Source organism: Cupressus sempervirens, chromosome 6 (assembly GCF_028749045.1).
Source record: "Cupressus sempervirens isolate cs-2001-9-10 chromosome 6, ASM2874904v1, whole genome shotgun sequence".
In the NCBI taxonomy this organism is placed as follows: Eukaryota; Viridiplantae; Streptophyta; class Pinopsida; order Cupressales; family Cupressaceae; genus Cupressus; species Cupressus sempervirens.
The window spans coordinates 648,945,079-648,971,969 of record NC_143123.1 but is presented as its reverse complement, the minus strand read 5'-3'; the positions used below and the strand labels follow the sequence as shown (position 1 = coordinate 648,971,969).

The following is a 26,891-nucleotide window of genomic DNA, read 5'->3' as shown; positions in this document are numbered from 1 at the left end:
TATGGAGGAAACTCTGTAGTTAAGCGCGCTCAGGCTGGAGTAGTACTGGGATGGGTGACCTCCCGAGAAGTCCCGGTGCTTCACCCCTGTGAGCATCACCTAGATCCAATGAGTGCTAAGTGTTCCATTTATTCTCATGAGAGATGGATTCATGTTGAATCACTACTCATGAAACATGGGTCATCGAGTTTGACTCAAAAAATCACACAGTTAAATCCTGATATTCATATCACAATTTGACTAGCTGTGGAAATTATCTCCTACTTATCAACTGATGAGCTTAAGGGGCTTTCTAATGAATGGTTCATAAGGCACAACACTTGGTGAAGGTTTTGCAAATGGGGTTGCAAGCTTTGGGTTTAACTATGGAGGAAACTCTGTAGTTAAGCGCGCTCAGGCTGGAGTAGTACTGGGATGGGTGACCTCCCGGGAAGTCCCGATGCTTCACCCCTATGAGCATCACCTAGATCCAATGAGTGCTAAGTGTTCCATTTATTCTCATGAGAGATGGATTCATGTTGAATCACTACTCATGAAACATGGGTCATCGAGTTTGACTCAAAAAATCACACAGTTAAATCCTGATATTCATATCACAATTTGACTAGCTGTGGAAATTATCTCCTACTTATCAAAGATATAATTGATAAGGAACACAATAATGAACCTTGTTTAATTGGTGCATCCTTTAAAACTTACATGATTTAATTAAAAATAATGTCACAAGAAAAAATTGCAACCTAAAAAGTAAAAGACAATATCTATCTCATCCATAATGTAGTTGAACTACTTCCTACTTCACTTGCCATAGTTTACAAATGAGAAGATGAATCTAAGTTTTAACTTCTAACTCTCTTTTTATCTTTTACTAGGACCAATAATATTCACTCTAATTGGCAGACTGACTTCTAAATTAAATCCCAAGGTAAAACAAAATCATATTAGAACTCTACATAATTTTATTTATGGATTTATTTTTAAGTACACCTAAAAATCCTTTTAAGATTAGATTTATTTATTTGATTATAGATTGAATAATACTATATTCTTTTCCTTTATATGTGTATTTGTCTGTGTAGAATTAAGCACCAGCTTAAATGTAACTTGCATTCAATTTTATTCAATGAGATATTCCATGACCATTATTAGAAAACATAAATCAAATTTTCATAAAATTCTCACTTTGAAGAAACTTATTCTTCAATTATTCTAAACTTTAAAAAATAAAAAATTTAATTGTGATTATCTTACAAGATTCAATTAGACTTCATAGAAACAAGAGACATATATTTCCTCACCTATATTTTTCCAAAAGCACTTTGTTTGATAGAAGAATTACAATTTAATGCTTTAAATTCTAATTTACCATATTGTGTAAATATAAATTTTAATTTTGAATTGTTTATTGTGGGTTGGCTTTTGTTTTGGAATGTAGAGAATGGATGTAATATTTTCTTTTAGAAAAATTATGAGAAACTCCAAAAAATGACATTGACGTTGAAATTACTAAGTAAATTGAAGTACATACATAATAATAATTTTTATGTATTAAATATGTTGTTAAGATAAATTTTGAAATTGAAATAGGATATTATCATTAGATTTGATATAATAATAATATTTTTTTGAAAATGTGATTATATATGCATTTTTTTTATCGTGGGACAATCCAGCTAGATATGATACTTATTTGAATAAGATTTGGGGCAATCGAATTTTATGTTAGAATTTACTACAAACCTAAGAAATAATCCATTACTATTGTTATACCTATCTTGCCTTTGACTTGGATATCTAATAAGGATTTTTTATACAATCAGCATTATTAAAATAATTAATTGGAATCTTATACCACCCTTCAATATATTACTCGATATATCTTCCTATCAACTATATACTCCTTGAAATGAGAGAATTTCCAACGTGAATCTCGCAAGTAGAAGCAAAAAGTGAATCAATACCATCTCTATAAGAAAAATAATAGGAGATATTTCTAACACTATCATGCAATGTATTATCATGCAATGTATGAGTAATGGTAATGTGATAGAGGTGTACAAGAGAGTGGAATACCTTGGTTTGTTAGAGTGATATTTGATGTAGGCAAGCTTCCTCTTTTTTCCTTATAATTATATAAGGATTTTTTGTATTTTTGAGTATCTCTTGCAAGTGAATGTTAGTTGAATGTGAAGGTCATTTAATGACTTGGACTCTTGATGATGGTATAGCCCATACCTTTCCACCTTCCCAATATCAATGGTTGTTTTCTCCAACATTGGGCCTTGAAATTTTCTTATGGTTGTAGCCCATGACATTATACATCATATTTTCCTTCAAATTTCAAAGATACAATAATTATTGATATACTTTTGAGGCCTTTGGTATTCTATGTTGGGCCACTATAATTATCAATTGTCATGATAAAACTATATGGGAGGGTGAAGTAGATTTTAACAATGCTATAAATGTCTTTATTCATAATGATTAGATATATGGAAGAATTGGTAATGTTAAGATTAATTATGGAAATAACATATAGAGCCATGGGAATCAGGGAGAAAATTGTAGATCATCCTACAAGACAAAGCCTCATAATTGATAAGTAGACCTCAAAATATTTATGGGTATTTATGGGCCTATTTTATTAGATTGCCTTTCCATCTTCATAGTTTTTATGTTAAGACATTGGTGCTATGTAAATTTGAAAATGGGAGGTGATTTGAGTCGCATTCAATCAACCACTTGTGAGGATTGAAAGTGGGATAAAGATGTTTGGAAGAAGATCAACAAAGGGGGGATTACCCCTAATCTTGAGAAGCTACTTGGCCATGACATTAAGTTAGACAAATCTTTGTCTAGGGCTGATATTTTTAAGTAATAATTTTGTAAAAGACTAGCAAGGTCTTTCTAATCATAAAATTTTAACATGTTCTCATTATATAGGAATCCACTTAACTTAGAAAATGCAGTTCTTGCTAATAAAATTAATGAAATATAGAGTATTTTGTTTGCGTTTGTGTGATGAGACAGAGATGAAGCTTCTTTGGAAGACACTTATCTTAAAAGCATTCTTAACATTACAATTCTAGGCAACCCAAACATAAAACTCAATAGAAACAAAATCATATTATACATCTAAATTTTTTTTCAATAAATATTGTATGATAGTATGAACTTCTACACTAAAGACTATTAGGAATGAAACAATGTCAGGATTGTCGTAGAGCTTCTTTCAATATTAATGTCAAATTATCAAATAACACGTATATCAACCAAAAGAGAAAGTCAAGATACATGTATTTGTCATGTGATGCATTATACTCTTCCATACATAGAAACATATAAGTTGTAAAATGTACTACATTATATAACTCATATTTATCTCTTGTAATGTAGAATATTGATTCTCATGATGATTAATTCAAACATGTGATCTGACAATTTATCACTTTGCACATTATGAATATGCAATATGCCTTGTTTGATTATGAGTGAACTCTTTCACAAGTGAAAAGTAAGCATGGATAGTTGTTAGAAAACCTAACACTAATCAAAAAGCTCAAAAGGAAAATAACTGAAAGTAAATTGTAATCATATGAAAACTCATATTTATATTTCTAAGATAATAAGTTTAATCTCAAAATGTATCTAAAGCCTTGAGTTTTTTTTACCCCTAGCCTTAATAATAATTTTTAATTGAAGGATATATATAGATATATATATATGCCATTAACAAAGGTGTCATTCACTATGCAACCACAAAAAAGTGATTGAGTTGTAGGGAAACTTGAAGGCAAAAGGTTTTATAGAAAGGTTGGAAAACTTCATTCCATCAAAGAAGTAACATGCATTTTGAAACACAAGATCTCTTATGCTTCAATTGACAATATGAACACATCATCATTTTTAAAAATCTATTCATCCTTAATAGATATCCTATCAATAAAAAAATAAAAATGTCCACTACAATGACACTTGTGCTATACTAGTTTTCCCCACTTCATATATTGTGGAAGGATATCTTCCTATCAACATAATCATTGCACTCCATTCAATCACAATTAAATTAACTTGGATGTTGTTTCCTTTACGAACCCAGTGAAAGAGTCCAAAATTTGGGACACGGCTATCCTCCACCAAAACTGTATAGTTGACCAATTTTGTAAAGATCAAAGACATCATGGATTTTTTTGAAAATTTCAATGTTTGATCTTCATGATCTGCATAGTTTGTACTCGAAAATGACAAAAAATTTGGAAAAAAATTAAATACGTTTCCATGAATCTGAAAAAGAAATGTTCGACTTTGTCTTGTCTTTAGTACTTCTTTTTGATAGAGAGTAGTGTGTCCCCAAAATTTGTGGCTAATAAATGAAGTAGGGATATTTTAGTTGCAAACATGATAATGTTGGAGGTTCATATAATTGTACTCGGAAAATAGAAATTTATTTTCAACCATACACGTTCTTTCACAATTGTGACTTGACAGTAGAATCAAACATATAATTGTGAATAGGGTATGTCCTTCGCTAACACTAGCAGAATACGAACACAGGTTGGAATTTGGACAGATCTAAACCCTAACTGTCACTTGCCATGGAATATCGCTGGTATTGTTGCTTTTTGAATGTTTTTTAAATTCCACAGATTCCATAGATTAAATGACAAGACCCCGGGCCTGAAAGCAATGGTCCATTGGCATTGAAATGTACCAATCTAGTGAATGTGCACCGTAATTTTGAGTGATTGAATATCTGGAACCATTCCCACGCTTTCCTTAGGATTTGTTTGAGCCTTCAATCCTTACAAATCGTTGCTGAGAAGCAGAGATCTTCATTTGAATTCGTCGATCACTTCAGAATGACGATGAACGGCGTGAGCGATGTCACTTTGCACGCAGTTTTGGTGCCCTTTCCTGCGCAGGGCCACGTCAACGCTTTTATACATCTCGCCGATCTTTTCTCCGCACGGGGCGTTTTCATCACTTTCGTCAACACGGAATGGAGTGAGAAGCGCATGTTCCGGAGTGCAAGGCAAAAGTCGCAACCCAATTTCCGTTTTTTGTCATTCCCCGACGGTTTACCAGTGGAGCACGGCCGCACGACTGAACCAGGCGAGCTATCCACAACGCTGGCGAAACAGGGAGACGCATTGGAAGCCATACTTCGGGCAGAGAGTGAGAGTGGGAATGGCGTTCCGCCTGTCACGTGTCTTGTAGCCGACTTTTGCATGTCCTGCACCGTCTCAGTCGCCGCCAACATGGGATTGCCAAGAGTCGTCTTCTGGTCTCTCTGTGCCACCGCCGCCATTTCTCAGAAATACGCTCCTTCTCTCCTTTCCCAGGGCCACATTCCCGTCAAAGGTATTCTTCTACTCCTTTACTAATATTACGTTAAAAAGTCTTCCTTTGCTGCAGTTTGAGTATTGACTTGGAGGTGTTACAGTGAGCGATTTAGGAAATAGTCCGGAGAAAAAGATCACTTCGCTGCCGGGGAATATACCACCTCTACGGCCTAGCGATCTGCTGTCGTTCTACCGCGAGCAGTTTTCGTCTGGTCTCATCTACGAAACATGTCTGTTTGAGTCCCGAATGTCGGACACGGGGGACTACGTGCTCGTGAACACCTTTGAGGAGTTGGAAGGAAGAGAGGCAGCGGCGGCGCTTTCCATCAACGGGTGTCCATCTCTCTCAGTCGGTCCCGTCTTTCTCCCAAACTTTTTGAGAGGGGAGAACTCAACGCAAAGCAACATGTCAATGTGGGAAGAAGACGACGGGTGTTTGCAGTGGCTGGACAAACAACACCCGTGCTCAATGTTGTATGTCTCGTTTGGCAGCTTGGCCCTGAAATCACAAGAGCAGTTGGACGAGCTTGCGCTGGGTCTGGAGCAGAGCGGGTATGCATTTCTGTGGGTTCTTCGGGCAGACATCGCTGAGGGGCAGCCAGCTGTTCTGCCAGAGGGATTCGAAGTGCGAACCAAAGATCGCGCTTTGATTGTGAAATGGGCGCCGCAAGTGAAGGTGCTCGCACATCCATCGGTGGGAGGGTTTATGACGCACAGTGGGTGGAATTCGGTGACGGAGAGCATGAGCATGGGAGTACCAATGATTGGCTGGCCTTACTTCGGAGATCAGTTCCTCAATTGCAGATTCGCCAAAGATATTTGGAAGGTCGGCTTGGACTTTGATGGCGTGGACGCTGACGATGGGAGAGTGGTGAGGAGGGAAGAGATAAAGGGCGCAGTGGTGAGGGTGATGGAGAGCGAGGAGTTGCAGAAGAAGGCTGAGGAGCTGAAAGAGGCGGCGAGAAAAGCAGTAATGGCGGGAGGTTCTTCATTTAATAACATAAGCAACTTCATCCAGTCTATGCTAAGCCTAGTCGAATCACAGTCGTCTCTCACGGATAGCAAGGGAACGAGTGAAAACGATGCAAATGTACGCTAGAATTGTGTGGCTATGCGGTCTATGAGATCGACATTTGTTAGGGCGTCTATTTATATATATTTTTTCTTTTTTTTAATGAATAGTCCCTTCTTTATATTAAAAAGATACCATAAAATTATTTTGAGTCTCATGATTTTTATGTCATTGTTATTGTGTAATAGTTATATATTAAAGTATACTCTTTGTTAAAATTGCATTTAATAATAATTATTAGTCAATGTAAGGAACTAATGTTCCCATTAGCTCTATCAATATTAGTATATGTAAAACAAACAAGTGCTATATTTCAAGTTTTTTAAAGTTTGATTTTAAAAATAAATTATTATATGTTAATTCTTAATTTCAATTGATCTATGGCTAATTTTTTGGGGTTATTTATATTTTTGTAAGGAGAAAATTGAAGAAAAATAAATAGGTGGTAAGAACATTTCTCTTGAACCTTCTTGACAAACAATTAATGTACCCTTATCAAACAAATTGAGAAAAACAATAAACTTGTGAAGCTTTCAAACTAATTAATATTTAGCTAAACATGTGTGTATTATTTGGAAACATATGGATGTCATAACTATATTAAAAAACTTGATAATAATAATAATAAATCTATCAACTACCATTTCTTTTTCTTTTTCTTTTTTCTTTTTTTAAGTTCGATATCTTGATGACAATTTTATCATGGTGACTTTACTAATTATCATCAGTCTCAGCATTGGAAATATTGAGGGAAAATGATTTGAAAACAAATTATTTTTCATTACCTATGCATGATTCTAACACAGGTATATCAAGATCACGATGGATGTTTTTCATTACCTATACATGATTACAACATCGGTATATCAAGATTGTGATAGATGTTCTATAGTTATTGAATAGAATTTTAAAATATATTTTGTATCACATATTAGAAATTCAAAGAAAATCTTGATGTATGAAATATGAGAGGGGTTGAGCATTTCCATAGTCATGATGTAATGTCTAGGTGTGATTTTATTTTTTGTTGGTTTGTGTATTCAAAAAAAAAAAAAGTTAAATGGTAACTATTATATATGTTAGTTAATCTTTGTCATATTTTTTAATTGATTAAAATCAAAATATTTTGAAACAAATCTTCTTGATATATAGAAAATACCTTGAAAATTCTTGGTATTTTATAAATAATTCAAATGTCACTTTAAACCAATAAATAATGCATTTTAAGCACTGGATATAAATATTATATCATCATATTTGTTTAATTCAAAATTTTGGATGATAAAGATGTAATAACAAAAAATAGAAAAAATTCTTAACTTAAATGTAAAGTGCAACTACAAGACAAAATGTAGCCACAACATATTATCATAGATGATACTCATGTTCATTATTTTGTTCACTCTCAAAAACTCAATATTTAATGCATAAGCTTTTAGTTGATGTTTTAAAATTAAAGTCTATTTATTATTTGAGATATTACCAAATTTTACATTTATTAGAGAAATTTTCATCATCTACTTTTTAATGTTCACAAAGGCAGAGACTCCAGCTTAATCAGAGCTCTTGTTTGTATTGTCAAATAAGGGGAGAAGATGTGCAATGTGAACTAAAGAGAAGAAGAGAATGGGAAAGAAATAGATAAGAGGAGATAAGTGGGGGAAAAAAATGAGGAGAGAAGAAAGTAGGGATATGGGGAAGAGATAGATAGAAGAGAAGGAGAGAGAAGAGTTAAGTTTATATCTTTTTGGATATAGAATAAAGAAATAATTATCACTAAAAATCTACTCTTTTTAGTGATAATTATTGTTTTATTCTATATATTTTACTATATTTTAACTAAGTAACCCTCATTCACTCCTTGCCTTCCCTCCTAGGAGTGAGTGCTTTTGTCCTTGGGCTAGGATGGTGCCTATATTATATTATATAGTTTTTTATTTTAATTATATTTAATGTACTATTATTATAAAGAGTTAAGATTTCTATTGAAATTCAAATAAAGTTAATTTTAAGTAAAATATTTAAATTAAAATTTAATACTAATCCTAACCTAATTAATCTAACTATTGCATTTTTCAAGAAAGATGGGTGTCACTAATTGGATGTTGCTCAATGAACTTAAAAAATTTGTCTAGGCTCCCATCCGCTACCACTCTACAAGCTTCTTCCCCTATGTTCACTCCAATTGCGATGGGGGCTCCCTCACTAGCTTTTCCCTTTGCTATGGTGAATATAATTGCAATCGTGCCCCTCCTTGGGTTGGGTATTCCCAGTCATTTACTTGTGGAGGGATCAGAGACTCTTCTTAGATCAAGTGGTGGTGGGGTTTCTACTGTTGAGGCTCTGAGGGTTGGGATCAACTTTCCAAATTGATGCAGTACAAGGCAAGTGAATCCCAAAAGGAGATGACTGAGCCCCTAAGAAATAAAAATGCAATATAAGAATAACAATTTAACTTGTATATTTGGATAAATTGCAACACATATTCTCATGTAGAATCAATAGATTAACATCCAATATGCCCAGCTATAAGGCCTTTTGGATTATCGCCAAATGTATAACCAATTACAATAACAATTTTGCATTACCTCACAAGACCCAACCACACCTAGCCTAGACCCAAAATCTAGTAGAAACCCCAAGAAGAATCTAAAGTTGTGCTCACAAGCCACCAAGTAACTTCCTTGTTTCCCAAGCCCACACTTAGCTACTAGCTCTGTTAAAGTTCACTCCTCTCAACTACTCCATCTTTTCCATGCTAAAACTCAACCCCTCAAGATAATACAAGACCCTAAACCAAGCCATAGGTCAAACTAGATACTTACATTAAATAAAGATTCAAGCCACAAGTTGACCTAACAAGAAAAATTAAATAAATTCTTTGGATAGGCCCCAAGTTTACATTTCATAACTATCTCATAAGGTAAAAGAATATTAAGCGATCTTTGATGCATAGAATCATAGAAACCAACCAATAAGTGGGATACATGATGATACCTTCAACATAAATTAAATAAATTTCATTTTTAGAGGCATCTCATGAGGTAAAGAAAACACTTTTCAAGACAAAACATCAGCCTTTCTCAATTTGTATATCCTAATTTCTATATTTGATTCCATTATTCATAACTTTTGTTCCCAAATCTTTCTTAAAAACCCTTCAGTGTAAATATTTACAATTAGTCCTTCTAATTCATATCCAAATTTGAGCCCAATACAAACCAATTACAATTTATGATCTATGTACCAAGACCCATTTTTACTATCATAAACTAGAAAAAAACCAGTAGCTCTGCATATGGAATATAATAAATTTTACAAAACAATTTAAAATGAAAAAACAATATAAAATGACACCAAACCAATTTCCAATTAAACATATATGAGTCTAGTTTCTGAATCTATAAGCCATCCATTTTTCCAATGCATAGATGATTACAAAAACACTAATCTTTTCTTGTACTTCAATGGAGATCCTTAAAAACCACTCTTCACTCCAATACACATAACTTACACAAATATGAATGAAAAAAACTCAAACCAATTGGAAATGAAAGATAATTCACATATATTTTCAATGAGTATAGTTATCATTCCTTATTCATTCAAATATATCCATACCAAACGTTTCAATCTAAATGTAGTCAAGCATCCTCAAATATACAAATAATAATTTTTACCAAAATAACCATAACTTATTCATTTATCCATGAAATAAACACAAACCAAATCCAAAAGAAAGGTTATTCATCCTAATATCAAAATGTACAAATCATACATGATTTCTAGTCTATACATGGTCATACAAGATGTAGAACCAATAGACAATTGAAAAACCAATCAAAATAAATATTTAGAATTACTCCAAATTTATTCAAATGTAACTATTTCCTTCCATTTTGCTTTGGTTAGACCATACGTCAGTTTTTAAAGACTCTTTGATTCTTTACAACTTTTTAATTACCTTTTGAACCAAATCCTTACATTCTTTTAATCATGATGCATTTTCATGATAATATTTTATGCATTTTGCATTACAAGATTAACTCTAGAATTGACAAATATTTGTATGGACACTTGAATCACCCTAAAATAGACTTAAATAGACATTTTACATCAATTTAATCCTTTATTTGGAATTCTTTCATATTTTGACATTCTTGACTGTTTTAAGATCTCCTTGCACAATTTTGACAACTTATTACAAATGATTTATCTAGCCTTTACATCTTGACTTAATGGACTCAAATACATTACAAATGGATAAAATGAATTTAAATCTCTCATATAATATATCTTATCTTCCTTGTGTTCTTGTTTTTAAGGTGCTCCTACAATAGTCTTAGCCATAAGACCACATACCATCCAATTATCCACATCTAAGATCACAGAAGCCGACTCCCACAAATCAAAGCTTGCAAAAATAATATCTAAAGTTTTCCCAAGAAATAGTAATACATTACCAGCAACCACAAAAATAGCTCTAAGTCCAGCATGATCACTTCAATCCTTATGTGCACATAGGGAATGGTCCATCAACATGCCTCAAAAGTAATCCTAACCGCACAAAAAATAAGGTCCACAAAATCCAAGCCTAATTCTCTTGCATCATAAATTTACTACCACTACTTCAAATGTGAAATTTCATTCCATTGTATGCCCAATACCTCCCCAATGGTGGTGTGTGGCTTGGATGTGGAGAATAATGCACATTGTTACGTATAATATGGGTTGGTCTGTAGATTTACTAGTTTCTAGACCTCACTTTTAGATCTGCATCATTTTGTGACATTGAACTCTTCCATTGTGAAAAGAGTATTTTTTATTTCTTATTTTACTTTGAAAGAAGAATGTAATTTATTGTTGAGAAAACTGTGGTATGGGGGAATCAACCTCTCTTTGTCAAAAACTAGACAATCTCCCTTAACCCTTTTCCTAAGCTACTAAGTTTGTGTCTATTGTGACTTCATATTCCTAATCTACCCCTTCATTTTTTGGAAAAGTATTCCTTTAAGGCCATATGAAACTATATAGATTGTTTTATAAGGGTTGTTTCAAGTTCATTATTCCTATGAAAGGAAATATTCACTTCTTCCAATTTTTCCCTAAATTAATGTTATTTACTTATACATTATTAGTTTATAAATAAAATATACTTTTTATTATCAAATATTACGTCACCCATACAAAAAAATTATTACTTATGTTCAAAATGCCAAAATATGTGAAATTACATCCTTAATTTGGAATAAGGAGTTTTTAAAACAATAAAATACAAAAGAAAATCCATGAAATATATTCTAACATTTGTTCATCATAATTTAGAATTTGTATCAATAAGATTAAATTGAACTATATAATGTTATGTTAAGTTATATTATATTGATAAAACATGTAAACAGTGACAAACAAAATCTAAAATAGGTGGAATATCTAGGATATTCTTAATAGCATTTTTTTGTGTGTCTTAGGCATGGATGCAAGAAAAAAAAGTTACAATAGATTATATTGCCTAACAAACTTCCATATTATATGCTATTCTTAATTGCTAATTACAATAAGAATAAATTATACTCCATATAGCCTAAAACCCTAAACATCATTAAGTAGTAAATATGCATGCAAAGAAATTGACATGTTATGAGCACCTAATGTAAACTACCCCCAATTTTACATCCCTACTTCTATAGCTGTTTGGTTACTCTTATACGACAATTTAATAATATAAAGAAAATATTTTCTGCAACATCTTGTATATAAATATATATAATTTGAAATTAGAAGAAAGCATTCTAATAAAATCTCAAGTTAAAAAAAGGATGATAAAACATGAAATCTTGTAAGAACTTGTGTAAATTCAAATCAAATTTAGGAACACCCAAGTGTCTACTCAAGAATCAAGGATGAGGAAACATAAAAACTTGAAAGAATATCCAAAGTAATGTAGTTCGTACATAATGTATGAACAATAATAAAATGGTTGTGGGAATTTTTGAATACACATACACAATGACATAGAGCACAACCTAATTTAACATTTTCAACTCACTTGAGATGATTCCTCCTACAAAGAAAATAGGGCCTTAGTGCACACAACCAACTCAAATCTCTAGGACTACTTAACCAAAATAATATTAAAATTTTAAAATCATGTCCTTCCTAAGTCAAACAATTTAAATAAAAAACACTCAAGAATAGCCAAGAATAAACATTTCTAGAGATTAACTATAGCCCCATTAAAATCATATTTAAAATATTATCTTCAAATATAAAATAGAAAAGAAAACCTTGGGATGCACATACATCTCTATTTAACCCTTATGAATAAACCACAAGAATTGTAAAGATTTTTAAAATGACACAACTACTTCTATAAAGTAGTGATATATCTAGATAATATAATTCAATTTTTTGAATATATGTAAAGCTTCATGTAGGAAGATACCTAGAAAATCAGAGAAGAGCAAATGGAGATTAAATGTGAAGAACAATGCTTCTCAATAGCAACAAAAATGCATAGTACCAACAATATTGCAGTGATGCTTCAAGATAGGGGTAAGATTCCCCTTTTTGGAGAAAGTGTATACAACATTGTAAGATGTGTTCATTAACAGAAACACTCAAAACCCATTGGCTCACAGAGGAACACAACAATATCATTACAATTTACCTAAAAAAAAAAAACTAAATTGAGTGCACAAAAATAGTTTTAAAGTACACCATGTCAATGTGTGATCTTAGTGAGGAGATATTCCTCACCTTCTTTGAAGACAAAAGCGAAGAACTCCTCATCATTCACAACATTACATGCATGATGCACACCACTTGCAACTCAAATGGGGGATGTGCATCATGGAGAATATGTAGCAAAACCTTGCTAAATAAATGAAAACGCATTATAATACTTGTAATTATCTTGTGTTTCATTGGAAAAAAAAGAGGCTAGGTAATGGTTGCATGACAATGTTGTAGCAGATGTGAGAGAATACATTTTGGTCCCAAAACTAGTGAGAATTCAAGAAAGCGCTGGATAGAATTAAAGGAAAGGTGGCTCAAGCTAAGAGGGCTTAGGCATATTGAATTTGAAAGATGTCAAAATAAGCAACTCAACAAGTGAAAGTAAAGAGAGGTGACACATAGTAAATGTGATTGCCCATTCAAGTTGTAGGTGTTGGTGGCACACAATGACAATAAATTAGGTATCCATTTGCTTGAATACCATGCGGCCACCCTCTCCACTTTTGATTAGGGTACACATGTATAGTTTGGGCACTATCTATGCAACAACATATTTGCACCTTACTAAAAAATATGTTGCTAACAAAAATGAGTGTATTAACATATATTTTAGATAATTGTAAGTGTTTGTAAATTTTGAACATATATTAATACAATTAGCTTACATATATGTTACCAAACTATTTTTTGCTAGCAACATATTTTTTGATAAGGTGCAATTATCTTGCTACATAGACAATGCCTTTTGGTTGTGGGCAAACAAACTTCCTGGTTGACAATTTAGAAGAGGAATAATTGCACATATTGACACAGATGGTCCTATGACATGACAAATCATAGAATTATGTACCAAAACTTAGATTTAAGGTTGTCAACTTCACATTTTACTTTGATCTCTAGATCCACATGGCCACCCACATGAAACCCATCAACTTAGGTTGCCTCTGTCTCCTACCTCCAACATGAAAACCTTTACAATTGAAAAAGTGAAAGTGTACATTTCTGTCTTGAAAGATTGTGATCTTTCTCATATTTTAAAGTTCTTGTGATAGTTAAATTTGGGACAGGCTAATCTCAAGATAAAATGTGCTAAAGACAAAACAAAGTGAAACTTTTTTTTTTTCCACATTTAGAAAACATAGTGATTTTTTAACAAGTTTTTTATTTTTTTTGACTACAAATTTAGCAGATCATGAAGATTGAATGCTAAATTTTTTAGAAAAATCTATGATGTTTTCGATTTTTTGAAAACTGGTCAAATATACAGTTTGTAGTGAAGATAGCAGGGCCCAGCGAAATTCTGCATGAGGATGCGATTGAATTTGTTATCTTGAATATCTTTACGTCTATGACGAACGGGCAGCTTTATTATTTTTTGTCTGTTGGTTAACCAATCGAGATCATTTGTGCGCAACTCTTTGCAATGAATTAACGGTGGCGATGTGCCTCGCGATTCTAGTCACCGAACCTTCAAAGTTTGTTAGTTGAGGACAATTATGTAATAGTGCACGCTTCCACGATAGTGAACGCAGTTGGACATGATCAGATTTGAGATTGAAATCTTTCTTGCTTTGTAAATTTTTTCTTGGCTGTGGACCCTGGCCACTTGCTAGTCAATGATTGAACACCTGGCTTGACCTTCGGATTGCAATCCTTTCCATATGATTTTCTTGATCATGAAATCCTCACAAACTTTGTTTGAGAAGCTGAGATAGGTATTCACTTGAGTCATTCAGTTGGACTGAATTCGTTGTCCACTTGAGAATGACGAATATGAACGATGGAAACGATGTCACTATGCACGCAGTTTTGGTTCCCCTTCCTGCGCAGGGCCACGTCAACGCCTTCATACACCTCGCCGATCTGTTGGCCGCGCGGGGTGTTTTCATCACTTTCGTCAACACCGAATGGGCTGAGAATCGCATGTTCCGGAGTGGAATGCAAAACTCACAAAAACTGCTCAACTCCAAACCCAATTTCCGCTTTCTGTCGTTCCCCGACGGCTTACCGCCGGAGCACGGCCGCACTTCCCAACTGGGTGAGCTCTTTACAACGCTGGCGAAGCAGGGAGACGCCTTGGAAGCCGTCCTCCGCCGTGAGAGCGAGAGTGGGAATGGCGCTCCTCCCGTCACGTGCATTGTGGCCGACTGTAGCATGTCCTGCACCGTGTCGGTAGCCGCCAATATGCGACTGCCAAGAGTCGTCTCCTGGTCTCTTTGCGCCGCTGCATCTATTGTCGATAAATTCTCTCCTTCTCTCGTTTCCCAGGGCCACATTCCTATCAAAGGTTTTCTTCTACTCCTCTTTTAGTATAGCTTTAAAATCCTATTTTGGTGTAGTAGTGTCAGTATTAACATGGAGGTGTGGTGGCATCAGTGAGCGATCTAGGAAATCGTCCGGAGAAAATGATAACTTCTCTGCCGGGGAACATACCGCCTCTACGGCCTAGGGATCTGATAACGTTCTACCGCGAGCAGTTTACATCCGATCTCATCTACGAAGCGTTTCTCTTTGAGTCGCGAATGTCCGGCAAGGGAGACTACGTGCTCGTCAACACCTTTGACGAGTTGGAAGGAAGAGAGGCGGCCGCGGCGCTTTCCATCAACGGGTGTCCATCTCTGGCAATCGGACCTGTTTTTCTCTCCAGCTTTTTGAGAGAGGAGAAGTCAACGCTGAGCAAGATGTCAATGTGGGAGGAAGACGACAGGTGTTTGCAGTGGCTCGACAAACGGCGGCCGCGCTCAGTGTTGTATGTTTCGTTCGGCAGCTTGGCCCTCAAATCGCAAGAGCAGTTGGACGAGCTGGCACTGGGTTTGGAGCAGAGCGGCTACGCTTTTCTGTGGGTTCTTCGCGGCGACATTGCTGAAGGGCAGCCAGCTGCTCTGCCAGAGGGATTCGAAGAGCGAATTAAAGATCGCGCTTTGATTGTGAAATGGGCGCCGCAAGTGAAGGTGCTTGCTCATCCTTCGGTGGGAGGCTTTCTGACTCACAGCGGGTGGAATTCGACGGTAGAGAGCATAAGCATGGGAGTGCCCATGATTGGCTGGCCTTACTTCGGAGATCAGTTTCTCAACTGCAGATTCGCTAAACAAGTATGGAAGGTCGGCTTGAGTTTTGAGGAGGTGGACGATGACGATGGGAGGTTGGTGAGAAGGGAAGAGATAAAGAGTGCAGTTGTGAGGTTGATGGAGAGCGAGGAGTTGCAGAAGAAAGCTCAGGAGCTGAAAGAGGCAGCAACGAAAGCAGTCATGGCGGGCGGCTCTTCTTTTAACAATATAACTACCTTCATCAATGATATGCTCAAAAAACCACGTAAAAATGGTGATAACATGTAAGTGAATTTTGTACAGGAATGAAGACTAGTTGTTAGTAAGCTAAATTCTCAGCAGACCACCGACTATTCAAACCGACTCTTCTCAACTGCCAACAATCGAATCTCATTGCTGTCCTGTCTTTACCTTCAGCGCCAAATACCACCCACTCATATTCTATCCTGGGTATTTCAACTCTGCTCTGTTGTGTCAGTCTTCTATTTGGTATCTTTGCAGTTTTTAATTTTGAAACGCCACAAGTAAATTTTTTTGGAGAATTTAAAATAGTAATGATTGTTACATGTCTGAAGAAAATTGATATTTGTTACATATTATTATTGTGCAGTTATCTTTATGGTTATGAAAACACTTGTTCTTGGAACTATCTAAGCAATCACTTCTGTTAGAATAGATGTTTTTACAAAAACCAAAAAATATCTATGCAATCACTCCTACTAAACCTTTGTGTTAACCCAACAATATATCCTCCATTAACTAAAGACCTAGTTTTTTCACAAAAAGTCTTTAACCATTGTACATAGATTAAATGTGCTAAAATGATTTGGAGTGTATGTTCTTCAATTTAAGAGCTTTAATTGCTTGAGATAAGGTATTGGAAATTAAATTGCTTGAGGTAAGATGTTGAAAATTAAAGATTAAACTTTCATTTATATTTTTTAAGAAAATAGTTAAGAAATGAGTCTAAATTTTAAATCATATGTTGATTATTATTATTTTGGATGAGATGGCGAGAGCGACGATAAAATTTTCAATCAAGTTGGTACTGATTCTTTTTAATTTTTTAAATCTCACGTTAAATAATTTGACTATCTTTGTTAATGAGTTTGATTGGTGAATTAGCTAAATTAATTAACTATTTATTTTATTAGAATTGAAATAAGATTACTTGTTTAGTGGACTTGAGGGGCAAAATAATTGCTTACACAAAAAGTATATAAAAAATAATATAGACATGATTTTATGTTGATGTTTCCTCTTTAAAATGGCACCACAACTAAAACTATTAAGATAATTACAAATAAAGACTTACAGTCTACCAACATTTGATGAGAAATAAAGCTCCAAGCATCAAAGCTTAAGGGTAGGTTGGCCACATCAAGTGATTAATCAGATGATTGGGTTCTAAGGATTACACAATATTTATATGAATATTGGATTCAAATTAATGATTTGTTTTTGGGATTGAATTAGATGATGATGTCCACTGAAGGGGATAGCCAAGGTTGAAGAATACAAGTGTCTCTCAAAAAGGTGGAATAATATTAGTATGGAATGATTGAGTACAACATGGAGAGATACTACAAAGGTTGGAAGAAGCTTAAGAGAAATAGGATGATACCAAGATTAAGGCTAGGAGGAGAATAATAAAGATGATGAAACAAACATGATGGTACATATGACATACATGGAAATAATAGGATGTGATGACATATGTGAATAATATAATGAGTGTATATGATGGTTTAGTGTGAGAATAAAAAGATGGAGATCAATATGAATGTTTATGATGTCTTCTTAAAGTATTCAATCTTAGCTATATCCTAGTAATCCTAGAGAATATTAGTATGTGTTTAAGTAAAAGATTTATTGTTGCATTATATTATCCACATCATGATATAAGGGATCATACTATGACACACCATATACATAAAGGAATAACTCAAATATTTAAAGAAAAGATAAAATAAATTATACCAATAATAAAGTGGAAACTAATATGACTCAAACACCCCAGTGGCCACAACTTCTTTGAAATATTCAAAGTATAAGTAATTGTGATTTAATTGTGGATGTATGTCATGAGAACAAAACTTAAATGTCCATTTTTAATATTACTAGTATTTGGGCTTCTTCTATTACATTTTACTAATAGCTTGAAGTTATTTCAAATGTTGTAAAGAAATTGTTTGTAGTGTCACTCACAAAATGCCAAGAAATTCATACAAACTGATATATTAGTAATTATTTATGTTTATAACATATAAAAAACTATATTTCGTTGTCATAAACTAAGATTGAGCAAAAAAAAAAATCTAGAATAGTTTGTTGTGAATCTATGAACAAAATGGTTTTGGGTAAAACCACAAACCTGTGTCACCCTTTAGGATATCTGATAGGGTTACGACCAAAATGCGTTAGGACCAAACACATTACAACCAAAATAGTTTTAGCCATACCCATCTGGTTGTTAGTTTGTGATGATTGATCAAGGAAATATTGTAATATCAGTAATAATTTATTGGTAATTTTGGGCCGACATATTGTAAATAACTATAACCCTAAAGTGACAAAAATACTTGTATAAAGGGGCTTAGGGTTAAGGATTTTTCCATAAGGTGTGATGTGAGAATTGCTTCTTGCAGTGGTATTGAGTTGTAAGGGATTACAGATTGTAATCAAGTTGTAATCACTGAATCGTAATAATATCGGTCTCTTTTTTTTTATGGACGTAGCCCAAGGATTGGGCGAACTACATTAAATCTTGGTATCTTGTGTTCTCTTCTATGTGATTCATTATTTTTATGATATTGGTTATATTTGCATGTAATTGTTATTTCTATCTATGTTTAATCCTAATAGTGGTGCCACTTAGCATCGATGTGGCATGGTGGCTGAAAGGTTATGACCAAATCCCTTTTGGTCTAAATGGTACAAAAAAAAAAAGATCTATTATGGTAACACTTAGTGGGCCATTTTTACTGTAGCGGCTTCTAGATTTTATGCATTAGGGTGTTTCAACCATAAGAGGTAGGTGCAATTTTTTTTTTTTTTTTTGAATTTTTATAAGTTGATATATATTTGTATTAGTTAGATTTATTGTTTTTGACATATTAAAAAGCAGTCAAGAGGGGGGTTGACCCCATAGTACAACATGATGGAGAGCAATTGGTAATCACACCCCTACGATTCAACCTATGCCTTTTCTAGACCTCAAAAACATCTTATCAACCAAAAAAAGATTAAAGTTCTACTTACTAACAATATTAACATAACAACCATATTACTATAAAGTTTAACCCAAAAAATATAGTGGCAACAATTACAAGTGTTGCTATGTAACCAAAAGTGATCCAGCTTAACCAAAAATGCCTTGCAAGGTATAAAGTTCACAATATACCATATCATAACAAAAACTAAAAGAAAAAAGGGCATAGGGGATAGCTCCTCTCTTTGTCATTTGGGTCATCCTTAGCTAGTTTGTCCTCCTCCTCCTTTACAGGCTTGTCTAGCAAGGTCTTGAGCTAGTCATCCACTAGAAAGTTGCAGAGGGAATGAGTGGTTTCACTTTCTTTTCTTGCTTCCTTCTCATCCTTGTTAACCTACAAAAAATATAAAGAGGTGGTCACTAAGTGCATAAGCTTCATAGTAAACTCTGCAAGGGTCCCAAATTTATAGGGCATCCTAGTTGCCAGTCAGATCATGCATAGACTTATCAAGCCTATCCATCTTAGTTTTTCTTTTATCCTCTTCATGGTAGTGACTCCCCATCTTCCCCCCACCCTTAGTAGCCTCCTTCATTGGGGAGGTGATATCCTCCCCCAAGCTGTAGTCTAGGGATGTGTTACCTTCCATGGTATTCAAAACATAGGATGGACTTGTTAGTATCTCTAACCATTGTTGTCTATTAGTGTCAATCACTTAGTCATTTACAAGGTAGAGTTAGATGGTCATCACTATGACTGAGCTAATCTACATAGGCTGAGTCATGTACATAAGATAGTATGTACTGAGCGATTGTATAGAAGCTAAGTAAGTATATGGTCACATAGCAACTTTCTTTATTGACTTATCTCATTAAGTGACTAAACAAGTTATAAGTGGTCAAGTGAAATTCTAAGTTTATAAGTACCAAGTAATATAGTATGTGTCGAGCACAATATATACCAAGCATCAGAAAGTTAATAAGGGCCAAGAAACAAAAATACCAAGTACTAGTAACATCAGAGACCGAAAAATGTAGAGTGTAAATAGAAGTCAGGAATGGAACATAGTTTTAGGCAAAATGATTATTAGGCCAACTTGGAAGGATTGTTTATGTTTTGAAGAGGTTATTATAGAACATTTAATATTTGTTGAGGTTGTTATAAAATATTTACATGGTGTAGATCACATATCCCCATGTATAAGTGCAACAATTGGGATGAAGAGGCAAAACATAGAATCATCTAGAAGACTCGTCATGGGATCTTTATATAGTGATGATCTTAACCTAGATCAAGAGAGATCATGTGTTTGAAAGCAATCATGTGCAAAAATATTAGAAAGGAGAACATCAAAAGTCATTCAAGGGTTTTGTTATCATCTAATGTAAAAGTGACCTATTCATATGCAGTGAAAGTGGAAGGGAAAGACTAGAGTATGAGATAGGAGGAGAGGATCAATTAGTAAGGAGAAGACTCGAAATCAGTTTACAGAGAAAACTGAGAGTTAGGTGTTGAGTCAATTTTAACATATCTGAATAAAGGTAAAGCAAGTGGTCTTGAAAAATCTTTGTAAATTTCCTAACAGAGTTCTTACTAAATTATAAGTGTCAAATCCTCTAACAAGGTGAAACCTAATAGTTTCTTAAGTCTTTAACAAGCAAAAATCCTCACAGAGTAGATCATATATTATGGTCAAACATTGTAACCTTAGCTAGTTAACTTTATTACTCTAGTATGAAGATTTGTGGATTTCACCTCCACCCCAATTTTACCTTCACCTTGGAGGGTTTCTGGGTAAAAAATATTGTGTTATGTGTTATTATTTTCATGCATGTGATTGAACTATTTTACATGTTACAATAATGTTTACATGTTACAACAATGTTTACATTTATAGTTTTGCATGCACAAGTTATTCTTGGATGTGGATGAATCTGAGAAAAAGTAGAAATTGTTATAGATTCTAATTAACCCCCCTCTCAGTATCTAGTTTACTCCTCTATAAATCAATAATTGGTAAATTAGAGCACTGGTTCTTTGAAAGAAGCTTAGAGGCTTGGAGATTAGCTCTTGGAAGATGAAGGCTTTTAAACTAGACAAGTCTATTGACAATTAGGTGATTGACATCCAACTCATACTGAAAAAATTTGAGAAGGAAAGAAAAGATATGAAGGATTCCCTAAAGAGGAGAAAGGGAATTACCATCTAGATAAAGCAATTTTGTTATGAAGAAGTTGAAACTGAAGGACTATTTGAACCAATCAATCTGAATGACAAAGCATATGTTGAACTACTTGAAAAGAATAGACTCCTCAATGAAAAGATAAGGCCACTGAAAAGAGAAAATGGAATCCAATCAATAAGACTATGTGAAGTGATTGAACAAAGGAAGAAAGCAAAAAAAAAAAAAGGAATATGACAAAAGAAGATAGAAGGGTAATGGCTACTAGACTAGAAGAAATGATATTAGATGTGTAGAAGCTCACAAATACACAAATAGATCTGATGAATCAACTCATGAGTTCAAATCAGATACTAAATCACAAGGATGTAGATATTTCCAATCTAAAATCTCACAATGAGATTCTTAAGAATGAACTAAAGAATGAGAAGGAATCATTGGAAAAATTCAACACACCAAAGGAAGCAATGAAAAGTTTGAAGAACTTATAAAGTCACCAAGTTGTTCTAATGGATAAGGACATTCATACATAGAGAAAGGAGAATCATCTAGTAATGGAGAAATGAGAACTACAAAGCCAAAAGATAAACCAACATGTTATCACTTTGGAAAAGTTGGTCATACTAAGAATATCTATTGAAGAAAACATGGTATGCAAAAATTTAAACCTAAATTTATTGGTTACTATTTTTACTACAAGAAATAAGGACATCAAATACATGAATGTAGGTCAAGACTAAGGAACACACCTAATACACCTAGATTTGAAGGATATTATTATGACCGTTAAAAGTATAGGCATAGAGCATTTGAATATAGATTAGAAGAAAAAACCTACTAGCCAAATTATAAAAAGAAGAATCTACATCCAATAATACATGTTCCAAATGTCACAAGTTTGGACATCAAAGCAAGAACTACAAAACCAAAATACATTTAGGAAATTAGATAAAGGATAAAGGAAAAGGAAAAGTAGACATTGAGCAAGTGAGGAATGAAATGAATCAAAAATGGAAAAAGAAAGCTGAAGATGGAAATAGTGGAGCTAATGGAGTTGAGATCACCCAATCCCATGGAGAAGGTGATCATGTCATCTCAGACTAAGAAAGAGAGGTATGTTTAGAAATGTATTATTAAATGGTATATCATACATGAGTTCCTTATATAAATATGTGAAAAAGTTCATATTTTCATATTCAAGATGTGAGAGAACAAAGTTTTTGAAAGGTTTTTGAGTATCAGTAAATATGTCTATGTTGACTGAGCATTGCAACATAGACCGAGCATTCTCATAGAGATTGAAGACTATGGAAGAGACTGAGCTATTGTGCTAGCTGGCTTCCACTCAATGATGTATGCAACATTAATGGTAAACCTAATCGATCAAATGTTGAGGCATATAATAGATTTCAAATACATTATTTCATACACTACATCCATATTTTTGAAGAGCTTTGAGAAATTGATAAATTGATAAATTGAGTGAGTAATAGAATTCAAGCAATCAACAGATATTTTGAGGAACAAATTGATCAAGACTAAACAAATATAAGTAGGAAAAAGTGTCGAGTATCCAAAGAAGAACATAAAACCCTAGCTATGATCATGAAAACTTCTTCAACCATTGGAATGAGTCAAAAAGTTAGTAGAATTCAACTGGTAAAGAGTGATGCCTCTCCTTCACTTAAATTTTGTGATATTCCTTAAATTGTTGTTAAAGAAGACCCAGTGGGTGCGTTATCCTTGATATCACCTAAAGTCATCATGATTCACGTTGTTAGAAATTGTTACATGTACAAAATTGGAGAAGTAGGCTATTATGAAATTAGAGAAGCTTATGAGAGGTTGTGTGATGAAGGAATCTTGAACGGATGAGTTTAAAATTGTTGAAAGGAAAGGGTTAACTTGACCCCTAGAATTTCTAAGAAATTTCAAAATGGAATTGATCAAAGCTATTTTAAGTAGAATTCATGATATGAAGTACTGGCTACAAGACAAACAAGTAGAAATTGCAAAGGCAATGATGCACATGGTTATAGGTTATCCAACCCTAGATAGAAAGAAAATCATGCAATGCTTGAGTAGAGAAGAAGTTGAGGCTAACATAGGAGCTAAGTGGAATGGATGAGGTCTTTCCATTGCAAGCATTTATGATCCACTCATAGAATTTTTAGTGAGAGTCATTGCTCACAAATTCTATCCATTAAGAAGATTGAATAGTGTGTTGTGTATGGCTATGGACCAAGCATGCAAGATTGTAAAGAAAGATCATGAGTACGATCTTGTCGAGCTGCAAATGTTACAAGTAGGAGAAAATATATCATTAATAAGAAATAAAAATAATTTAATGTGTAAGTTTTCTTCCCTAATTTTTTGTACATTCTTTTATATTCAGAAGTATTTTCCTGGTATAGGAAATGTTATATGGGATCAAGTCAAACCATTAACAAGGTAAATCAATGAGTTTATTACTCAATTGGGAGACAATTTTGGTAATGCAATGAATACATATTTTGATGAATTCAAGTTGACTATAAAAAGAAGAATGACAATTCTAAAGGAATTGGTCACAAAGTATTACAGTGACATTTTTGTTCCTATTGATACTGACAACACATTTGTGCAAGCTGTAAAGCCAAGGAAGGCCTGGCTACAAAGTTTTGGATATGAAATTGAGAGTGATGATGTAAGTGCAAACATTTCTACACTGTTAAAAGAAGAAAAATATGCTGAGGTAGAACCATTTGGAAGCTATGAAGAAGAAAAGGAAAGGATAACAGTCAACATAAAGATAGCTTCCAAAGAAAAGAAAAGGAAGAAGATGATTGAAGACCTAGAAGCCAAATTGAGCACCCTAGGAAAAGGAAAAGAACCATTGCTAAATTAACTCAAGGTCTTGGTGAAGATGAAGAACAAGGAAGTGGTGATGAGGGAGATGAAGAAGAAGAAGCTAAAAAGGGTAAAGCCCTAGTTGTTTTTATGCCACCAAGAAAGAAGGCCAAAAGAATGAAACAAAAGAAGACAACAACACCTCAACCACCAAATAAGCCAAGGACCAAGATAGCTACTATTGCCAAGAACACTATGAAGTAGACACTAGTAGAGACTACTGAATCAAGTAAACCTTGAACTAGGAGAAGAAGATTGATCAGAGGACCACCTACTAGATAGATCAAAACCATTGAAGAGGTATGTGACAACTTAAGAAGATCTATAGGATTATCTAGTTTCATATATGTAAGATATGATACAATAGATAATGATAATAAAGATAAAGTTGAGAAACCTATGGTATAAATGTGTTTTAGAAAAAACCTAGCACATAGTACAATTATGAAAAATATATCCAAATATCTATATGATAGATTAGAGAGGAAATGGAAATAGGTTGAAGTAGTAGAAAATTAGATAAGAGCTAACACATGTGTCAGAAATTGCCTGATCTATCATAAGATCAAAAGGACACATTTTTGAAAAAACATAGGAGAAGATTTGTTCCTAAGTACAAAAAGTTTTTGATATGAAAAAATAAAGAGAAAGTTGTGAGACAACAAAGCGAAATATTATGGAAGAATTTTTTTGGGCTCCTAACAAAGGAGGTAGACACTATTAATATTGATGATGAACATGGTAGTGGAGAAATCTTAGGTGTGCTGAGTCCACAAGACAATATGTCTCTTTTACGTGCCGATACCCCTAACACTCTAGAAGCTGAGTGTTGGTTAAAAAAATTTCTTCCTTGATATTTTGGTTTAACCTTGACTCTTTACTTCCCAACGACTTATGGAAAACAAAGAAGTTAACAATAGAATGGGTCAAAGTAGTAATCTATCAAAGAATCCTAAATTGAAAGGTACAACTCCCTTATAAGTGAAAGATATATGTAATGAATTTGTCTTTCAGATTTTGGGGGTATACTCTTAACCAGAGAGTAGAAGAGGAAAAAACCAAGTTGCTCAACATTTTAAATAACTTACGAAAAGAGGGGGGATTAAGTCAAAAACCACAATCTATTAGAACCTATATGCCAAAAAAGGAAACATGCACAACTAACTATGATATTAGGAGGAAAGGAAGAGATGGTGAAATAACTAATTCCTATATTACATAGTTAGCTAATGTTTTGACAATAACCAGATTGTTTATCCCTTAGCTACTCCACACACTAGTTTTTTGCTTCCTTATGCAATGAACTAATTTAAGCACATAGACCATGATGAACAACAAAAAGAATAGAAGACATGTTAATGTTGAAGAGAGTAAGGCATACAATATATTGAACAAAGGAAACAAAGCCAAGTTCATTCACGTTCTTTCTATATACTCAACTCTAAACTAGATAAATAGAAAAACTTAAAATGAACTGAGTCACACACAATAGTCCTAGCTATAGGAATTTTCCCACAATAATTTTTTGCCAATCTTATTAACTTTAGCAAAGATTACATTTATAGGCCTTCTCGAAATGGTTAGTTACATTGGATGAATTCTATATAGAGTATCTTTGAATAGAAAGACTAAGAATAGGACAAGATTCAATCATTGTTTGTTACAGAGATTTACAAGATTCCAAAAAAGACTAAAAATAGAAGAAGGAGAATGTCAGATGTCTGAAAAGCATCAAAATCATCATGCCTTTTTGGAAGTAATTGAATTTACTATATAATCCTTCATAGCTTTAGTTACCTTTTCAAGATATTTGACATCTAGAATAATGATATTGATAGCTCAGACCATCTAGTAGTTATGCATGTTTGACAGTTCATCAATTCTGGCTACTCTCGACTTGAATTTCTCCACTTCCCTCTTTATAATTGGGTCCGCTATTGACAATTCCTAGATCTTTGACACTTGGAAGTTGAGTGGGTCAATAGCTTCATCAAAAAAAGATAAGAACATGGATTTCATTCTTTTGATGTCCACCAGCTTGCCATTAGTAGATATGAAGGACTTTGTGTGCAAGATATTCTAATACTTAAACAACTTTTCAATGATCTTTTGCAATAGGTTGTGTACATCCTTCATTTGTAGATCTCATGGAGCTTTCTATGACAAACTCTAAGGATTACTTCCAATGGAATAATGACTCCTTGCTAGTCTTCAAAATCCCATGAGTAATATCCACATTGTTCTTGATGTCTATCACTTTTATGTAGAAGTGCCAATTTCTCTATCATCTTGTTTGTTGCATTCTGTATGGTTGTTTCATGATTTGAAGTTGCTTCCTTGAGCCTATGGGAATCCAATACTAGGTGGACCTTGAGCCTTCATCTAACCTACCCATGCTTGGCATACTTTCCC

At 33.8% G+C, this 26,891-nt stretch overlaps 2 protein-coding genes across 2 annotated transcripts; both read left to right on the top strand.

Annotated features, from left to right (window-relative positions):
• Positions 1-4,533: 4,533 nt before the first annotated feature.
• LOC149553880 (7-deoxyloganetin glucosyltransferase-like) lies at positions 4,534-6,539 on the top strand. Its single transcript, XM_089789960.1, has 2 exons — positions 4,534-5,361; positions 5,444-6,539. Exons 1-2 carry the CDS (start codon positions 4,860-4,862, stop codon positions 6,439-6,441), a joined length of 1,500 nt encoding a protein of 499 aa, XP_089646086.1. The 5' UTR covers positions 4,534-4,859; the 3' UTR covers positions 6,442-6,539.
• A 7,860-nt stretch (positions 6,540-14,399) lies between these two features.
• Positions 14,400-16,798, top strand: LOC149553879 (linamarin synthase 1-like). Its single transcript, XM_089789230.1, has 2 exons — positions 14,400-15,439; positions 15,529-16,798. Exons 1-2 carry the CDS (start codon positions 14,917-14,919, stop codon positions 16,485-16,487), a joined length of 1,482 nt encoding a protein of 493 aa, XP_089645356.1. The 5' UTR covers positions 14,400-14,916; the 3' UTR covers positions 16,488-16,798.
• Positions 16,799-26,891: the final 10,093 nt, after the last annotated feature.

Coding starts and splice junctions, on each gene's coding strand:
- LOC149553879 (XM_089789230.1), top strand. CDS start 14,917: ATGACGAATATGAACGATGGAAACGATGTCACTATGCACGCAGTTTTG. Junction 15,440..15,528: donor GGGCCACATTCCTATCAAAG/GTTTTCTTCTAC, acceptor TGGTGGCATCAG/TGAGCGATCTAGGAAATCGT.
- LOC149553880 (XM_089789960.1), top strand. CDS start 4,860: ATGACGATGAACGGCGTGAGCGATGTCACTTTGCACGCAGTTTTGGTG. Junction 5,362..5,443: donor GGGCCACATTCCCGTCAAAG/GTATTCTTCTAC, acceptor GAGGTGTTACAG/TGAGCGATTTAGGAAATAGT.